This window comes from Nilaparvata lugens, chromosome 14 (assembly GCF_014356525.2).
Source record: "Nilaparvata lugens isolate BPH chromosome 14, ASM1435652v1, whole genome shotgun sequence".
In the NCBI taxonomy this organism is placed as follows: domain Eukaryota; kingdom Metazoa; phylum Arthropoda; class Insecta; order Hemiptera; family Delphacidae; genus Nilaparvata; species Nilaparvata lugens.
In genome coordinates, this window is record NC_052517.1 from 4,225,397 (window position 1) to 4,244,528 (window position 19,132).

The 19,132-nt window shown below is 35.7% G+C and overlaps 1 protein-coding gene across 2 annotated transcripts; it reads left to right on the top strand.

Annotated features, from left to right (window-relative positions):
* The first annotated feature begins 2,896 nt into the window (after window positions 1–2,896).
* On the top strand, window positions 2,897–18,330 carry LOC111052071 (COP9 signalosome complex subunit 7). Of its 2 annotated transcripts, none has more exons than XM_039440554.1 (6): window positions 2,897–3,108; window positions 5,994–6,198; window positions 9,885–10,049; window positions 11,417–11,504; window positions 14,972–15,192; window positions 16,746–18,330. In XM_039440554.1, exons 2-6 carry the CDS (start codon window positions 6,022–6,024, stop codon window positions 16,899–16,901), a joined length of 807 nt encoding a protein of 268 aa, XP_039296488.1. In that variant the 5' UTR covers window positions 2,897–3,108; window positions 5,994–6,021; the 3' UTR covers window positions 16,902–18,330. The 2 variants fall into 2 exon arrangements, with proteins under 2 accessions (XP_039296488.1, XP_039296489.1); XM_039440555.1 differs by lacking the exon at window positions 2,897–3,108 and adding an exon at window positions 3,669–3,923.
* The last annotated feature ends 802 nt before the right edge of the window (window positions 18,331–19,132 follow it).

The window sequence follows — 19,132 nt, forward strand, 5'->3', positions numbered from 1 at the left end:
GACCACCGACTGGATCGTCAAAAAATGAGATTTTCTTGCCTGCATTTTTCATTTGAGCATTCCATCAGAAAGTCAAAGTACTGAGAAAATGCAGAAAAGCTGAGAAAAACGTTGATTTTGGACGTATCTTTGATGAAATAATAAAGTCCCAAAATTTTTAGACCCTACCTAAACCTCTGTTTCAAATTTGAACATTTTCTGTCTATTACTTGATGAAACAACAGAGAAACGAAAAAAAAGGCTAATTTTGGGCGTATCTTTGGCGTTATTTCAAATTCCTTCTAACACAACATTATTCCCCCCAGCTGAGCTTAACATTATTCCCCCCAGCTGAGCTTCTGTAGTAAATTTGAACATTTTCTGTGCATTTGTTCTCGATAAAGCGAAAAAAAACGCTGGAAAATGCAGATTTTGGGCGTATCTTTGGCGTTATTTTAAATTCCTTCTAACACAACATTATTACACCCTAGCTTAGCTTCTGTACTAAATTTGAACATTTCCTGTTCATTTGTTCTCAATAAAGCTAGATTATATTAGATTAAAGGTAGATTTTTAGTTCTGCGAGTGCGTGAGTCAGTCAGCCAGTCAGTGAGTGCCATTTCGTTTTTATATATAATATCGGGGAACGAGCTTCGTTCTGGAGTACAAAAGCATAAAAAAATTACGAAAGAAGAAATTATAATAACATTTATACAGAAATGTTTTATCTAATCACAGTAAATTAAGATTATTCCCAGAGGAATGCAAAAATTTCCCTCACAAAGGCCCAGTTGCACAAAAGCCGGTTAAATTTTAATCCTGATTAACTTCACGTGAACCAAATCAGAGAAGACCATTTCAAAAAGATGGATCCACTGGAATTAATCAGGATTGAAAATAACCCGGCTTTTTTGCAACCGCTAGCACTAAGTACCTGATTGAATGATTACAAAAGTTCAACAGCTGAGTCATAATTTTGACACAGTCCCACTCACTCACTTTCATCACCAACAGACGACGAAATAATTATTATCAGCTGTTTTTCCAAGGATGAATAATAATTATCCTTTTTATTTCCTTCAACGAGTTTTCCCAGGGATGACACCTAGTGCAATCTAATCTTTATATTATAAACCTTACTATGTTCTGAATTTCGTGAGAATCGTTAGAGCTGTTTTCGAGATCCGGTGAAATACAAACATATGAGCATCTAAACATATTAACAGAAGTTGCTAGTATATAGGGTAGATATATTACCATATTTTTATGTTTATTTTAGTTGTGGACTTGCTGTTATGAGTATCTACTAAATTGCACAGACTTGTTTTATCGAGAATGAGCGCTTTTACTTTTATATTAATCCAGCGCACATAATATGATGTGACTGTTAACTACAGTTGTGCGTGCAATTGTTTAGTAAGCTTGGCAGTGCATTAAAGATTGAAGGTAGGTTGGTAGGTGAGCGTTTTTAAGGGCCGTTTGCATAGTATCCTACATTAAAGCTGCGTTTACACCAAAGTTATTAACAAAATGTTAATAACTTAATCCTCATAGATTGAACATAATAACTTATCATACACATGATGAACATATGTGTTTGTCAAGTTCCGTTCAATCTAATAAAATAGGGATTAAATTTTTAAAACTTCGTACAGTAGGCCTATTTAACTTTGGTGTGAACCGCCCAGCAGCTTAATATTAGTAAATCTAAAGCTGGAATCAAATCTGGTTTTTTGTTTAAACTAAGTACCTACTATTTTTCATCTATACTCTTTTACTATTGCACAGTGCAACTAAATGTAAAAGTAATTATAAATCTTATCATTTTTTGAGAAATTTCTCAATCGCTTTTCCTCTCCTATTACAGTACTGTACCTATCAGAGTAGGCTACAGCTCTAAACACACAAACGACGAATGAGTTATTAAAATAACCAATGAACTGCTGGTTTATTGTAAACAAAAAATAACTAATTCCCTGAAGAATTACATTAGGAACCGATTCAAGTTTTAATTCTGTTCACTCAAACTCGATCAACTCAATCTATCTTAGTTTAGCTAGCCTATCTAGGTCATCTATGAAAACGGCATTTTAAATTAATATACTGAAACAATGAGTAGAACTTAGACATCAATACTAGAATTCTAAAACTCAACAATTTCCATAAAAGTTAGGTTATTGTTGATAATAGCCTGTTACTTTAAACCACATTATTAACACTGAATCTCAAGTTCATTTTGTTGATTCTTGTAATTCAAATCAAATTGTAAAATAGAATTCAACATCATAAACACAAATTAAAGATTCAAATTCAAATTACGAGGCACAGGTCAGTTAATCAGTTTGTACAACCAATTTTCTGCATTATCAAAGGCTATACGGTATCGATAAAGTACAATGTATCGATAACAGAATCTCGATATATATTGTCACATTCTGAGGTGACCGCATTTGTCGTGTCATGAGGCGACAAATGCGGTCGATTTTCATTTTTGCACCTCCCGACAAATGCGGTCAGCGACAGAGTGGGTCACATTCCTGAGGTGACCGCATCTGTCTTGTCAAGAGGCGACAAATGCGGTCGATTTTCATTTTTGCAACTCCCGACAAATGCGGTCAGCGACAGAGTGGGTCACATTCCTGAGGTGACCGCATTTGTCGTGTCAAGAGGCGACAAATGCGGTCGATTTTTATTTCTGCACCTCCCGACAAATGCGGTCAGCGACAGAGTGGGTCACATTCCTGAGGTGACCGCATTTGTCGTGTCATGAGGCGACAAATGCGGTCGAAAAAATGACCCACTTTGTCGTCGACCCACTTTGTCGTCGACCCAGTTTGGCGCTATACCTTTCTTGATTAGTGCTGCTGGGGTGGTCATTTTTGAACTAATCTAGTCAGATGTTCTTGTATTTCATTTTTTTCCATAATCTGTCGGTAGTGTTTGTGTGTGTAGAGATCTCGGGATTTTGCAGTGTCTAGTTTTGTTTGCAATTTTGTTGAATATTTAAATAGTTACAGTGCTTGTTAGCAGTGAATAGTGGAATAATAATATATTTGTTGATGTTCAGCCGTGTTAGCTATTTTTGCTCACTCGGATAATTTGATTCAAATTTCTGCTTCGACCGCAAAGGTAGGGTTATGTTTATGTTGTCTCTTAGTAATTTAATTTATTACTAACTTTGACTTGATTTATTACTTTTGAATTCATAAATTCGTTACTTATCCTATTATAAAATGAGTATTAGAATAATACTTTCGTAAGGCAAGGTGTGTTGGAACTTTGGAAAGTTTACCTTAACTTGTAGGTACAAGTTTCAAGCTGGTTCAATTTTAAAACTACGTAAATAAATAATAGAAAAATTCAAATTCAAGGTTTCTAAATATATTTTTTATATTTCATTGAGGAATTAACATTCAAGAAATGTGATGAATTTTTGATATTATTATTATTAGTATTGGGAATATGGATGTCAAATTTGAATCCGGCGGTTTTAGGTTATAGAAGCCAGCTGATTGAAATCACCTTTCTGGATTAAGTAAATAGTTTCATTTATTTAAAAAAAACTAGTATTTTTGATTCACGAAAAATACCATATATGAATCTCAATTTAATAAATGAAGCTCAAGTTTATATTTAATAATTCATGCCATCCTCACCAAACAATTTTATTTTGATCCTGATGGCATTGAAAATTAAAAAGTCGAAATCAAAGGATCCTAACCTATAAAAATTGTTGAAGCTCATCTTTCGGTATTCCAACTTAATTTTTGCAATTAAATCTGATAAATCTTGTTTGTTAAAAGTTTAATTCAGATTATAATTTTAATATTGATGAAGAAATAGGCTACTGGGATAATTTAGGTAGTATTACCTCAGAATGCACATAGCCATACAGTAAAGCCGTTCTTTATCTTCAAAGGAATATCAGAAATATTTCATCTCAAGTAAGTTATAATTTTCTTGCATTATGTTTATATTTATTTTGGATACTTTATCAACAAGTTATTACATTGAATTCTTTTCAGTTCTAATGATTATTGAAAAGGTTAAATCGTCATATGTTTTTATTCCAAGAGACATCCATTTGTCAGATTAGTTGCATAAACTGGTTCTTGAAAGGTTTTTTAAAAAACTTCCTCATTCCCAAACTTTTGTTATTCACGAAAACTCATTCCTTTTCTACAAAGTTCAATTTCAGTCATTTTATAGAATTTGTAAATCGGCCCACAGAGGGTTGAGGTATGTATTGAGCAAATTGTCAAAATCCCTATAGTAAGATTTTTATAAACCTTTTATCTTATCTTCAAAATTTTTCATAAATAAAGAGTAATTCATTAGCTGCATCTTGAAACGTGCTGTTAGAGCCCATCAAATCTATAAATCTACAAATCTATACTTACATCCAGTAGATTTGATGATTCATTAGATATGAATAGTAAAAGCATAATAGTAGCTTTCTTCCCCTCTTCCAATTCATTTGTCGGCATAAATTTCATACGACATAAAAATCCAAAGATTGAGTCATCAAATCCAATGATTTTATAGGTTATGTGCTCTAGCCGTGGCGGCTCTAATCACATGTCTCCAGAAGTGCATCTTGAGAGACCCTAAGGAATTGAACTTTACTTTAAATCCAATGCTTGTCGTATTAGCAATACTAGTAGTTCTGTAAACAGTAGACCTCACGCAGTATTCTCATCCACAAGTACGTAATTGAAACTATAGACCTTATGGAAATACAGCTATAGACTGGCTTCTCCACACATCTGTGTAATCACTTGTCAGCTGATTTATGATGAATAATTCTATAGTCTGATTTTACTTTTCTTGCCCTATTACCATAGGTAAGGAAAGTATTGCTTTCCGAAAAAAATTAAGGTACCCCAATTTCTAAATTTCTATACGGTTCAAGGTCCCCTGAGTCCGAAAATGTGGTTTTTGGGTATTGGTCTGTGTGTGTGTGTGTGTGTGTGTGTATGAGTGTATGTGCGTATGTGTACACGATATCTCATCTCCCAGTTAACGGAATGACTTGAAATTTGGAACGTATGGTCCTTACACTATAAGGATCCGACACGAACAATTTCGATCAAATGCAATCCAAGATGGCGGCTAAAATGGCGAAAATGTTGTCAAAAACGGTTTTTCGCGATTTTCTCGAAAACGGCTCCAACGATTTTGATCAAATTTAAACCTGGAATAGTCATTGATAAGCTCTATCAACTGCAACAAGTCCTATATCTAAAAATTTCAGGAGCTTTGCCCCATCTATGCAAAGTTTGATTTTAGATTCTCAATTATCAGCCTTCATATACAATTTAAACAAAAAATTTCAAGTGGAAAAGATTGAGCATGAAAATCTCTGCAATTAATGTCCAGTAACATTTCCACCTAGAATTGAAAATAAGCTTGAAATCCGAGAAAATGTGATTATTAAATTGCAAACTGTTGGCAACGGTTGGTTCTATTAAATCATTCACTACGAAGAGATAGCAGATTTGAGAAGCGCGAGTACACTAGCGTCAGGTGATCAATTTTCTTAACGGCAAGGAAAGTTGTGTGAGTGTGCCACACCAGATTTTTTACTCTAATATTGGCGTCAGAAGGAGGCTTATTTTTCCTTTTATATTATCCTCGAAATGCAAAATTTCCAAAAACCTTGTATATACGTCGACGCGCAATTAAAAAAGGAACATACCTGTCAAATTTCATGAAAATCTATTACCGCGCTTCGCCGTAAATGCGCAACATATAAACATTAAGAGAAATGCCAAACCGTCGACTTGAATCTTAGACCTCTTAGATGATTGTAATGTTTGTCGGTTGAGTTTGTTATATTGTTACCTTAGCATGGCAACAGTAGGTATGTATCAGATTTATGAGCCCTCATAAATATAAATTAACACCATTCTTCCTAACTTTATATCAAATATCTATAATCGAAAATGTTTCAATTGTTTTCAATCTTAAAAAACAACTCTTGTATTACATCGTTTATCCTATTTTCTACATAGGTTTGAACGTGAAATTCCAATTTCGAACATGTCTACCGAACAGTCAACCGAGGGTTCGGCCAACAACAACAACCCCCTCGAACAATTCGTGCAATTGGCCAAATCGGCCAGAGGGGCAGCCGCTGTGGAACTCATAAAGCAAGTCATAGCTGCTCCCGGCGTCTATGTTTTCGGAGAGCTGCTAACCATGCCAAGAATCAAAGAGGTAATCTAAATCATAGAGAAAAGATAGCGCAAGAAGTTTTGTATCAAATTATGGTGTTGTGTATCGAGTTGTTATGATACTTTATCATAATTATTGTTTTGATACTGTATCATGTGTGTTGATACTGTATCGTGTGTAGTGATTCTGTATCATATTGTGGCGATACTGTATCATATTGTGTTGATACTGTGTCATGTTGTGTTGATACTGTATCATGTTGTGTTGATACTGTATCACATTGTGGTGATCATCATCATCCATGGCTCTACAATCCAAAACGGATCTTGGCCTCCTCTAGCAATCGCCTCCATTCCACTCTGTCCATGGCAGCTCGTCTCCAATTTCTTACACCAAGCCTCCTTGCATCTTCAGTTACAGAGTCCATCCACCTCAGTCTTGGTCGGCCGGGGTGTCTTCTTCCTTCCATTTTAAAATTCATAATTCTTTTTGGCGGATATGAGTCATCAGCTCTCTCAACATGGCCGGCCCACCTGAGCCTCCCTACTCTGATGAGAGCCATTGCATTGGTGTGGCCGTACATATCATAAAGATCCTTATTCTTCCTTCTGTACCACACTCCATCAATTTGCACACCACCAAAAATTCGGCGAAGAATCTTTCGTTCAAAGATGTTGATCATGTTCTCATCCAGTCTTGTTAGAGTCCATGTCTCACTGGCATAGGTCAGCACAGGCAGAATCAGTGAGCGGTAAATTCTTATTTTCGTTTCTCGACTCAAATTCCTTGATCTGAAATGTTTGGCCAAACCAAAGTATGTCCTATTTGCCAGTAGAATTCTTCGCCTGACCTCCTTTGTTGTTTCATTTTTTGTGTTAACTGAAGACCCAAGGTAAACGAACTCATCAACCATCTCCAGACCACAGTCAGCTATCAGATCAGACTGAGCAGCATTCTCTCTCTGAGCATTGGACCTTGATGAGACCATGATTTTTGTTTTCTGCTCATTTACAATCAGTCCCATGCTATTTGCTGCTCCTCTCATGCTATGAAATGCCTCCATCATATAAGGGATTGATCTGGCTGCAATATCAATGTCATCGGCATAAGCCAGTAATTGAATTGTCTTATTGAGCAGGATTCCTCTAGTATCAATTTTGGAGTCTCTTATTACTTTCTCCAGTGCGACATTGAAAAGCAGACATGCTAAAGCATCACCCTGCCTTAGGCCATTGTAGGACTGAAATGTGTCTGATAGAAGATTCTGCACTCTTACCTGGCATTGGACTGAGCTCATAGTCATTTTAACAAGCCTAACAAGTTTTTGAGGAATTTCAAATTCGTTCATCGCCTCATACAGTTTATGTCTTTTTATGCTATCATATGCAGCCTTAAAATCCACAAACATATGGAAAGAGTTGGCATTGTACTCCAACATCTTCTCCATTATAAGCCGCAAGCAGAATATTTGGTCCACATTGTGGTGATACTGTATCATATTGTGTTGATACTGTGTCATGTGTTTTGATACTGTATCACATTGTTTTGGCACTGTATCATATTGTGTTGATACTGTGTCATGTGTGTTGATACTGTATCACATTGTTTTGGTACTGTATCATATAATAGAGAAACGATAGCATAAGTAGATATCCCATGGTAAAGGGCGTTTATGTCGCAACTTTCACTGTTAGCCCAAGCCGATAGTTCACGTAGTTCTTTCCCGTGAAGCTTTATGACGCTGTTGCCTCTCATATTGTGCCGTTCATACACTCTCACTCCAACAAAACAGAAAAAACTGATAATAATGGACAGTAATCGGCTTGAGATAACAGTAAACGTTGCGACATAAATTCCCTATACCATGGGATATCTACCTACGCTATTGTTTCTCTATGATCATATTGTATAGATATGCTATGGTAAAGGACAGTTATGTTGCAAATGTCACTGTTAACTGAAGCCGATAGTCCTAGTAGTTGTTTTTGGTGAAGCTATGTGACGCTGGTAGTCTCTCATACTGTGCCATTCTTATACTAAAGGTGCGTACAGATATACGCGCCGCGAACATGAGCAATTCACTTTTAATCAGCTGACTATATCTGTATTTTTTACAGAAACGGTATAAGATATAGATATAAAAAACTTGGCATTAGCTGATTAAAAGTGAATTGCTTATGTTCGCGGCGCGTATATCTGTACGCACCTTTATATAGTTTGTATAGGTGCGTACAGATTTACGCGCCGCGAACATGAGCAATTCACTTTTAATCAGCTGATGCCAAGCTTTTTATATCTATATCTCACCGTTTCTGTATAAATACAGATATAATCAGCTGATCAAAAGTGAATTGCTCATGTTCGCGGCGCGTATATCTGTAAGCACCTTAAGGCTCAACTCACATTTAGGCGACTCAGGTGGAGAAGAGACTGGACTCTAGTGGAGAGCATGTGTTTTGAAATGGTGACGTCGCGGAGACTAGAATCGACTGGTCTGAGTGTCACCATTTGGAAACACATGCTCTCCACTAAAGTCCAGTCTCTCCTCCACCTGAGTCACCTAAGTGTGAGTTGAGCCTTACACTCCCAACAACACACTAATAATAGACAGTAGTCGACTGTAATCGGCTTGAGATAACGATAACAGTGAAATTTGCAACATAAACGACCTAATACCATGGGATATATTCTTATGCTATATTTTCTCTATATATGAATGTCCACCTCATTAAGGTACAAGTTGTAATGGAAGATGAGAAAACATTGTTGAAAAACGATTAGGCACCGTTGCGGAGGTAGTAAAGGATAGAGCTATCTGCTTTGTCGCATGATAGACAAGGATAGCAACACCAATGTTAATCAAATACTGCCATTATAACGTGGACCTCACTATAGGAGGATGATAGGTATATTAATTTTTATTTTTACTTTTACTTCTATTGCCAACATATTATTTCATTTTCTTTTTTGCATTTTTTGTGATTATTGTTTGTGCTTTCTTTGCGAGAATAATGTTATTATTATTATACAAGGATGATAGACAAGGATAGCAACATCAATGCTAATCAAATACTGCCATTATAACGTGGATCTCACTATAGGATGATGATAGACAAGGATAGCAACACCAATGTTAATCAATACCGCCATTATAACATTATAACGTGGACTTCACTTTTTTTCGTATATGAATTGTGTTCACGAGTTTGTGTTTTTTGAAGTTACAAATTTTCTTAAATAACTCAATATTATACGTTGCAAGTGGTAATTGAGTGGAATATTTATAATTAATTTTTCAATTTAAGCCATCTAAATTCTAAATTAATAGTTTTAATTTTTATTTTGGACTAAAATTCTATAAAAATTATACAAGTGAAATTCTAACCTTATCGTGGACTTTGCCACCTATAAATTTGGAAGAAAATAGCACAAGGACTACCTTATTATTTTATCTTTCAATGTTATTACATTAGTGTCATTTGAATTGTAAATAAATAAATAGTTTAGGTCTAAAAAAATTGAACAATCTCTGTGTATTTTAAGTTCATTTGAACGATGTTTTAATGATTTTTCTTTTGATTTTGATTGTTGTTGATGTTTTATTTTATTTTTTGATTGTATGTATTATAGTATTAGTACTGACAAGTTACCTGTCAAATGGGATTATTCCCAAAATTGATGTAATGTAATGATTATTAATAAATAAATGAATAAATTTGTTTTTTCAGCTCGAAACGGGTTCAACAGTGAACTACTATAATACATTATCGCTGTTCGCCTACGGTACGTACAGAATGTATTTGGATAACAAGGCTCAATTCATTGATTTGGGACCTATTGAGTCAAGAAAACTGCAACATCTCACTATTGTAACCCTGGCTACTGAACTAAAGGTAAGAAAAACTAAATATTCAATTTAAATTTATTTATTTATTATTTTAGAAAGGCGACTTTCTAGAAGTATTTTAAGCGAACATATTGGGCCATATGAATAAAGTTGAGCATTTGCTTATACTTCTAAAATATGGAGCATTTGCTTCATTTTCTATGAATAAACGTGAGCAAAACCTTTTGCTCATGCTCATCAAAAAAATAGTTTGAGCATTTGCTCAAAAGTAAAAGCTTATACTCAAAATTGTATGAATAAACTAGAGCATTTGCTCAACTTTTGAAGCAAATGCTTCAAAAAATGTGAGTCTAGTCTAGAGCAGCTTATCACCTTTTGCTCATAGTAAAATGGCTCAACTAATTCGTATGAGGAAGAGGAAACTATACCAGATACGATCACAACCAATAGTTGAGAACTATAAAACTCTTTTCAGATTCAACCATGATATATATCACCATTATTCCTACAAGAGAATAAATACAAAAGACATACCTGATATAAAGATAGCCATCACAAAATAGGAATTAGGCATTTAAAAAGATGAGAGTGTAGACGATTATAACAAGCTATTGATATTATAAGAATATGCTGACGATTATTATAGAGATGACATTTTTTCACGCTATTATTTCAAAATTCTAAACTCAACTAACGTAAAACTCTATTCATAAATTAATAGAAAACAGAGCAAACGACGCAAACACATGCGGTCCATCCTACTTGCATATTTAGCGCTTCCGTGAGTTATAAAAGCAAAGTAAGGCTACAAAAGCGAATCAGCTGATGAAAAATATTTAAAATACGTGAGCATTTGCTGCAGAGTTCAGGAGCATAAGGTAAGAGTATAAGGTAAAGCTTATTCATATAAAAATGAGCAAATGCTTTTGCTACTACCTTTTGCTCATGAGCAAAACCTTATGCTCCATGCTCTTGCTCATGAGCATTTGCTCTGGTTTTATTCATATGGGCCAGTGAATCATTCAATAGAATCAACAGTTGCCAACAGTTTGCAATTGGATAATCACATTTTCTCGAATTTCGAGCTTATTTTCAATTTTAGGTGAAAATGTTACAAAACATTTATTGTAGAGATTCTCATGCTCAACCTTTTCCACTCCAAATTTTTTGTTCGAATTGTATCTGATGCCTGATAATTGAGAATCTGAAATCCAACTTTGTATAGATGGAAAACAATAATATTTGCACTGAACTGAGTACGGACTTTGATACTGATATGATGGAGTCCAGTTTCCTCACTTTTATTTATCATTACAATAAATTTTGTAGAATTTCTTTGATATTGGTAGACATTTGCAAAAGAATGTACTTATTCTATATATACTAATAATTTCATGTTATTTTTGTTTTCAGTGCATTCCTTACTCGATTCTTCTAAAGGATTTGGACATCAAAAACGTTAGAGATCTTGAGGACTTGATAATAGAGGCTATCTATGCTGGTGAGGTTCCCATTTTATTAACTCTTCTTTATCTTCTCAAAGTCTTAGGCTAGGCGCACACCAGTTAGTCAAGATAAGACAAGACACGTTTAGTCACAATACTTCACATAGCTGCTTGTGACGCAACTCACACTGATTAGTCATTGCAATTAGACATGTCTTCATAAGCAACTATGTGAAGTATTGTGACTAAACGTGTCTTGTCTTATCTTGACTAACTAGTGTGCTTCTAGCCTTACTGTTTTCTTTAATATTCTGCATATTATCTTCATTTCTACAAAATTCCAATATATTATTTTTGTCGTGATTTGTTATACATAATTCACGTGGAAATGGGTTTAAGATGATAACTTGAGTGTTAGAAAAATATCTCTAAATAATACATTTAATTCTTTTTCGCCACACTGCACAGAAAGCAGCTGTTTTCCAGTCTCCACGTAGATCTAAAAGACATTGTTTGCAGACGACTCTCGTCTGACGTAAGAACAGGTTTCTTTCCGGCCTAGGCCGGAAAGAGTACCCTTTCCAGCCGCTAACATGGAACTAACAGTCAAAGTTCTCATTTTTTTCAAAAAATATTCACATGAAAAAAGTATGAAGTTCAGTTTTTTTTTTTTTGTATACCGGTAGCCTAATATGTCAATAGAAGAATAAAATTGAGTTTTCTTATACTATGTGTCAATAAAAAGAGTTTTCATGATCTTGGTTTCTTTTATCAAGGTTTATAGCCGAATGATTATAATTATAATACATTTACGCATTACAAATTCAAATTAATACAATTTACAAATAGTCTACATTTGCAAAAAACTTTTTTGAAAATGTGTTTGGACAACTGTGCCATATGGTGCATTGTGTTCAGGAGGGTGAGATCGGAAATTTCCACCCCACTTTGAGTACCCTGCTACGACGTCTGGTTCTTGAGATATGAGACTTCAAAGTTTCCCCCCCCCCTCATTCTTATTCAATTTATTATTGTTATATAGCTGATGCCAAAAAGTTAGGCGGCTTCGTGGGTCACATGGTGTAACCTACTCACAGCTGATGCAATGCATCTATTATTATTGTCTCTTTTGATTTAAAAATCATCACCTAAGCCAAGCTAGATGACAACTCTGACAACATCAGCTGTTGGAACGCACAAGAGACCCACGAAACCGCCTAACTTTTTGGCGTCAGCTATACCTGTAGTGTGGCGAAAAATATCGTACGCGACTCTCTCAGAAAGGTGTTTACGGTATTCGGATAACATATTCCCCGGCTCGGCAAGCCTCGCCCGGGAAACTATCCTCATACCGTAAACACTGACTTTCTGTGCTTGTAGCGTAATATACTATTTCGATATTCTCTCTACATTTTCTACATCATTTTGATATTTTTTTGAGGTGATTCGGCAGACATAATTCAGGGCAAACTGGTCCGGAAGAACTGTCAGCTGCAGGTGGACTATGCAATACTCTAGTTTACATTATATACAATTATTTTTCCTCGTTCTTTCCACATTTTCTACATGATTTTGATATGATTCAACATAATTTTTTATGAATTACTCTCGTATTTACTTTCCTTGCCCTATTACCATAGGTAAGGAAAGTATTGCCATAGAGAAACAATAGCATAAGTAGATATCCCATGGTATAGGGCGTTTATGTCGCAACTTTTACTGTTATCTCAATCTGATAGTCCACGTAGTTCTTTCCCGTGAAGCTGTGTGACACTGGTAGTCTCTCATATTGTGCCGTTCATACACTCTCACCCCAACAAAACAGTGAAAATAGACAATAATCGACAGTAATCGGCTTGAGATAACAGTAAAAATTGCAACATAAACGCCCTATACCATGGGATATCTACTTACGCTATTGTTTCTCTATGGTATTGCTTTCCAAAAAAAAAGGTACCCCAATTTCAATTTTGCTATACGTTTCAAGGTCCCCTGAGTCCAAATAATAACTAAAAAACCATGTTTTCACGGTTTTCTCGAAAACGGCTCTAACCATTTTCTTCAAATTTATACCATGCTATTTATAAGCTCTAACTTCTGACATGAGTCTCATTTCTGGGAAAATTGCAGGAGCTCCTTAATATTCTTGAGAAAAATGGCGGATAATTACTAAAAAACCATGTTTTCACAGTTTTCTCGAAAACGGCTCTAACGAATTTCTTCAAATTTATACCATGGATAGCTATTTATAAGCCCTATCAAGTGACATGAGTCTTATTTCTGGGAAATTTACAGGAGCTCCATAATATTCTTGAGAAAAATGGCGGATAATTACTAAAAAAAAAAACATGTTTTTCACGATTTTCTGAAAAAATGACTTGACCGATTTTTTCATACCCTGTATAGTTATTTATCAGCTCTATCAACTGGCATGAGTCTCCTTCCTGGGGAACTAATGGGGGGTCCACCCCATCTTTGAGAAATGAAATTGTAACCTCCTTCTCGTGCATGAGGTAGGTAGGTAGAGCAGTGTATAAAAAGAACACAAAGTCGAGATATTTCATCTGTAGAGCAGCTGTTTTGTCGACTTCTAAAAAATCATTGAATTTCACAATTTTATCAAAGGAAAAAGTACTCTGAAAACAATTATATACACATACTAGCCGTCAGGCTCGCTTCGCTCGCCATATCCGTCTAGCCAGTGGGCTCCGCCCTCTGGACCCCCGACTGGATCGTTCAAAAATAAGATCAGCAGGCTCGCTTCGCTCGCCTGCATTTTTCATTTGAGCATTTTTATCATATGTTAGAACAATCCAGTAGGGGGTCCAGACTAAACGTCTGGCTAAACGGATATTCCCAGGATTGAAGTAGCAATGCCCAATCAATTTTTCCGCGATAAATGCATTTAAATCTTCACCTTGGTGCCATCCTAACAAAGTCAACTCAACTTAATGCCAACCTGACAAAATTATTAATTTTGAGATTACCAGTTTAATTTTAATTACCAGTGTTAACAATTGTTTCGAAGAGGTACTCTCTCTAGATTATAATTCTATATTAACATATGGTATGGACATTTTTATAATTAAGAGATTGGAATAAGAAGAATATACATGCTAAAAGACGAACTTTAAACCCTTAAAAAACACCCTTAGAGTTGAAATATTGCCAAAAGATTTCTTAGTCGGCCTCTAAAGGGCCAACTGAACATACCTACCAAATTTGAACGTTTTTGGTCCGGTAGATTTTTAGTTCTGCGAGTGAGTGAGTCAGTCAGTCAGTGAGTGAATGCCATTTCGCGTTTATATATATAGATACCGTAGTTTCAAATATGTTGCCGCCAATCGTCATTATGTTATTCCCCTAAATTATTCTCGTTTAAGAATGAGGCTTACAGTTCAATGAGCAAGGAAAGTTGTGTGAGTGTACCATACCAGATTTTTACAAATATTTTTCCTCGTTCTTTCCACATGATTTTGATATGATTCAACATAATTTCTAATCAATTTCTGTCGTTTTTTAGACATAATTCACGGCAAACTGGACCAGAAAAACAGCCAGCTGGAGGTGGACTACGCTATAGGCCGAGACACACAGCCGTCTCAGTTGGGATCTGTGATTGGGACTCTACAGGAATGGTGTGACAGCTGTGAGGCCATACTTGCATGTGTTGAGACCCAGATTAATCGGGCCAATGCTGAGAAGAATCGGGCACTCAAACATAAGGAGGAGATCGAGCAGGAGGTAAGAATAGAAAAAACGTTTATTGAATAAACTAGTAGTTCTGTGAACAGTACTACTGCCGGCGCACAAGTTTTCTTTGCCGGTAGTGCCATTTTGTAAGTTAGAATATCTATTTTATCAATCTGTATTATTTTATGGCAACTAAATGAATTTGAATTTGAACAGTAGACCTCGCGCTCAGTAAGTTACATCATAGAGGAACAATAGCTTGAGTAGATATCCCATGGTATAGGGCGTTTATGTCGCAACTTTAACTGTTATCTCAAGCCGCTAGTTCATGTAATTCTTTCCCGTGAAGCTGTGTGACACTGGTAGTCTCTCATATTGTGCAATATGAGATGCAATTTATGTCGCAACTTTTACTGTTATCCCAAGCCCATTACTGTCGATTATTGTTGATTTTTACTGTTTTGACCGGGTAAGAGTGTATGAACGGCACAATATGAGAGACTAACAGCGTCATAAAGCTTCACGGGAAAGAACTACGTGGGCTATCGGCTTGAGATAACAGTAAAAGTTGCGACATAAACGCCCTATGCCATGGGATATCTAACTATGCTATTGTTTCTCTATGGAAATTAATTGACCGAGCGAAGTGAGGTCTAAGATTCAAGTCGACAGTTTGGCATTTCTCTAAATGTTTGAATGTTCAAGGGCCGGTTCCGAGCTCGGGATTTAGCTAAGTCCTAGACTTTAAACAGCTGGAGTCAGAATATTAGCTTTCCAAAACGGGGCGTAGTCGCATTTTTTATAACAGTTTTTTATAATAGTCACAGTTTTTATTTTCTCATTTCTATAATTGGAAACGCTTTTCGTTGACGGAGTTAAACATTTCTAAATAATTCAAAATAGCTGAAACTTTACACTATTTTCTCTTACGGCGAAACACAATTCTAAAAATAAACAAATAAAGTAAATAATGCTGGAGAAATTATAATATTTTTGATTCTAAAAAATTAATTTTCATCAGATAGAAAGATCATCACGGAACTGGATGAATTATATCATATGGAATACAAATTTAAACGTGAACTGAGTTTGTTAACATTTAAAACAGTTGACATCTGGTAATTGTGGATGAGAATACTGCGTGAGGTCTACTTTTCACAGAACTACTAGTTAAGAATCTATATGCAAAATTTCAAGTTCAGTCCAGTAGTTCAGACGTGGTGATGCGTCAAACATGATTATGCGTCAAACATCCTATCCCGTACGTGTATAAGCCAGTTCTTTCCTTTATTATAGTATATAGATAACTGAATTTTTGAACATTGACTGTCAAATTGTTCCCATGGGACGCGGAACAATTTACCGGTAAATTTTGATCCAAAAAATTCACCGTTTTCCCAGAACGTACACAATTGAAAGTAATCATTGAACCAACAAACCCACAAATGGACAATGACTCAAGGAACAATTCACCGTGTTCCCAGAACGTACACAATGGCAACTAATCGTCAATCCATCAAACGGACAACGACTCTAGGCTCCTCCAGTCATACGTAAGAACTCGCTACGCTCGTTAAGTTACAATATTGATGTGTTTGTTGCAGGTTATCAATATCAAGAAGGCGCTGAAAACTCAGACACACGACACAGACGAGGCAATGTCGACTGACGCCATCACAATAGGCAGCAGTGATAAGTCTTCTAAGAAAACTGGAAAAACCAAACCAATGAGGACCGGCACCAAATTTTGGCAAAAATAATCGCAAAACCAAGTTTCGAGACTTTGGAGTCGATATCGGTTATAACGATACTGGTGGGCGATATTTTGGATATCGATATAGGTGATCGATACTTTCAACATCGATACTGGTAGTCGATATTTTGGATATCGATATATGTGATCGATACTTTCAACATCGATACTGGTAGTCGATACTTTGTATATCGATAGTGGTGTTCGATACTTGGATATTCGGTACTTGAGATTTTTTTTTATTGATTTGTTAAAAATTTGATGGTGTTGGGATCAGTATTGTCTAGTTTTCTACTTGTAAAACTGGAGGACATTTGAGGAAATTATTTCAAAAAATTATTCTCAAGATCTCAAGTTGAATTGTCTTATTTTATTAGATCTTGGCAATAAATTACTAACTAGGGCCCGGTTGCACCAAAGCCGGTCAAACTTTAACCATGATTAACTTCACGAGAACCAATCAGAGAAGGCTTTTTTGAAAAGACAGCTCCTCTGATTGTTTCTCGTGGAACTAATCACGGTTAAAATTTAACCCGCTTTTGTGCAACCGGCACCTTATCAATAAATTGCTACTACTGTCCACCGCTCGTAACTTGGTCTCTGGAAGGAATGCAGTCGATCTAGTTTTAGGCGTGACATATGGCACTGGAGAGCCAGGTAGCGAGTACACAAACGCTGTGGTCTATTTTGTCTTCGCCAAATGTAATTGAGCAATTTCCATCCCAGCGATCTATAAGTAAAATTACATCATAACGTTTTTAGTCGTTACATAAAATAATAGAATTTAAGATGAATAACTAAGTTAATGAAAAAATAACACAACATTTCGACGTTTACTCCGGTCAGCTGCGGGAACAAAACTGAAAGCTGATGGTAAATAGCTTTATTAGTGAGCACGGTTTGTAGTCACACTACCGATTCGTCAACAAGATGGCGCCACTCGTTCATTTCCCCCCTACGCCCTTCGACCATTAATATAATTATAATATATAGTATAATTATAATATAATTATATTAATGGTCGAAGCCTACGCCATAGACCTCAGAAGCCAAGTTACGAGCGGTGGACAGTAACAACTGTTCCCAGTGAAATCGATAAAAGTATTCGATATTTCTTGTGTCGATGTCCTAAATTCGATATTCAAAATGTTGATACCAGTATGCAATATCGTCGATATCAGTGAAAAGTCAAGACTTTCTAAACTGTAAGGTAATTAAATTCGATATTTCTTGTGTTGATGTCCTAAATTCGATATTCAAAATGTTGATACCAGTATGCAATATCGTCGATATCAGTGAAAAGTCAAGACTTTCTAAACTTTAAGGTAATTAAATAATTTTCTAATTAAGTTGTTTCTGTGCTTACTGTAATTGAATTTCTAATCTGTATTTAGTTTGTAATATTGATGAAAGATTATATGATTAATTGATGGTAACTTCCTATTTTATTTGAATAGTATTATGATCCTTGAGAAATGTTTGTTTATGAGTGCTTAGGCTGGTCACACACCGATTAGTCAAGACATGACTAGTCACGTTTAGTCACAATACTTCACATTGCTGCTTATGACGCAACACACACCGATTAGTTAAGACAAGACTAGTCACGTTTAGTCACAATACTTCACATTGCTGTTTATGCCGCAACACACACCGATTAGTCAAGACATGACTAGTCACGTTTAGCCACAATACTTTACATTGCTGCTTATGACGCATCACACACCGATTAGTCAAGACATGACTAGTCACGTTTAGTCACAATACTTTACATTGCTGCTTATGACGCATCACACACCGATTAGTCAAGACATGACTAGTCACGTTTAGTCACAATACTTCACATTGCTGCTTATGACGCAACACACACCGATTAGTCAAGACATGACTAGTCACGTTTAGTCACAATACTTCACATTGCTGCTTATGACGCAACACACACTGATAAGTCATTGCAATTAGACATGACTCCATCAGCAACTATGTGAAGTATTGTGACTAAACGTGACTAATCTTGACTAATCGGTGTGTGACCAGCCTTATGGTTTGTCTAATTTTTAAGTTGCTACCTTATTTGTTTTGAATACAAGCAGGTGCTGTAACAAGAGTATTTGAAAGCATAAAAATAGATTGCATTCTATAGTGAGGTCCACGTTGTAATGGCAATGAAGAAAGATAGGAGAAAAGCGTTGCCGATTCTCTGCCATGCAACTGCCTTCTTTAGAGTATAGCTGATAC

Excerpts from the sequence above, each read along its gene's own strand:
- LOC111052071 (XM_039440554.1), top strand. The coding sequence starts at position 6,022 with ATGTCTACCGAACAGTCAACCGAGGGTTCGGCCAACAACAACAACCCC. Across the intron at positions 6,199-9,884 it reads CCATGCCAAGAATCAAAGAG|CTCGAAACGGGTTCAACAGT; the intron begins GTAATCTAAATC and ends TTGTTTTTTCAG. Across the intron at positions 15,193-16,745 it reads AGGAGGAGATCGAGCAGGAG|GTTATCAATATCAAGAAGGC; the intron begins GTAAGAATAGAA and ends TGTTTGTTGCAG.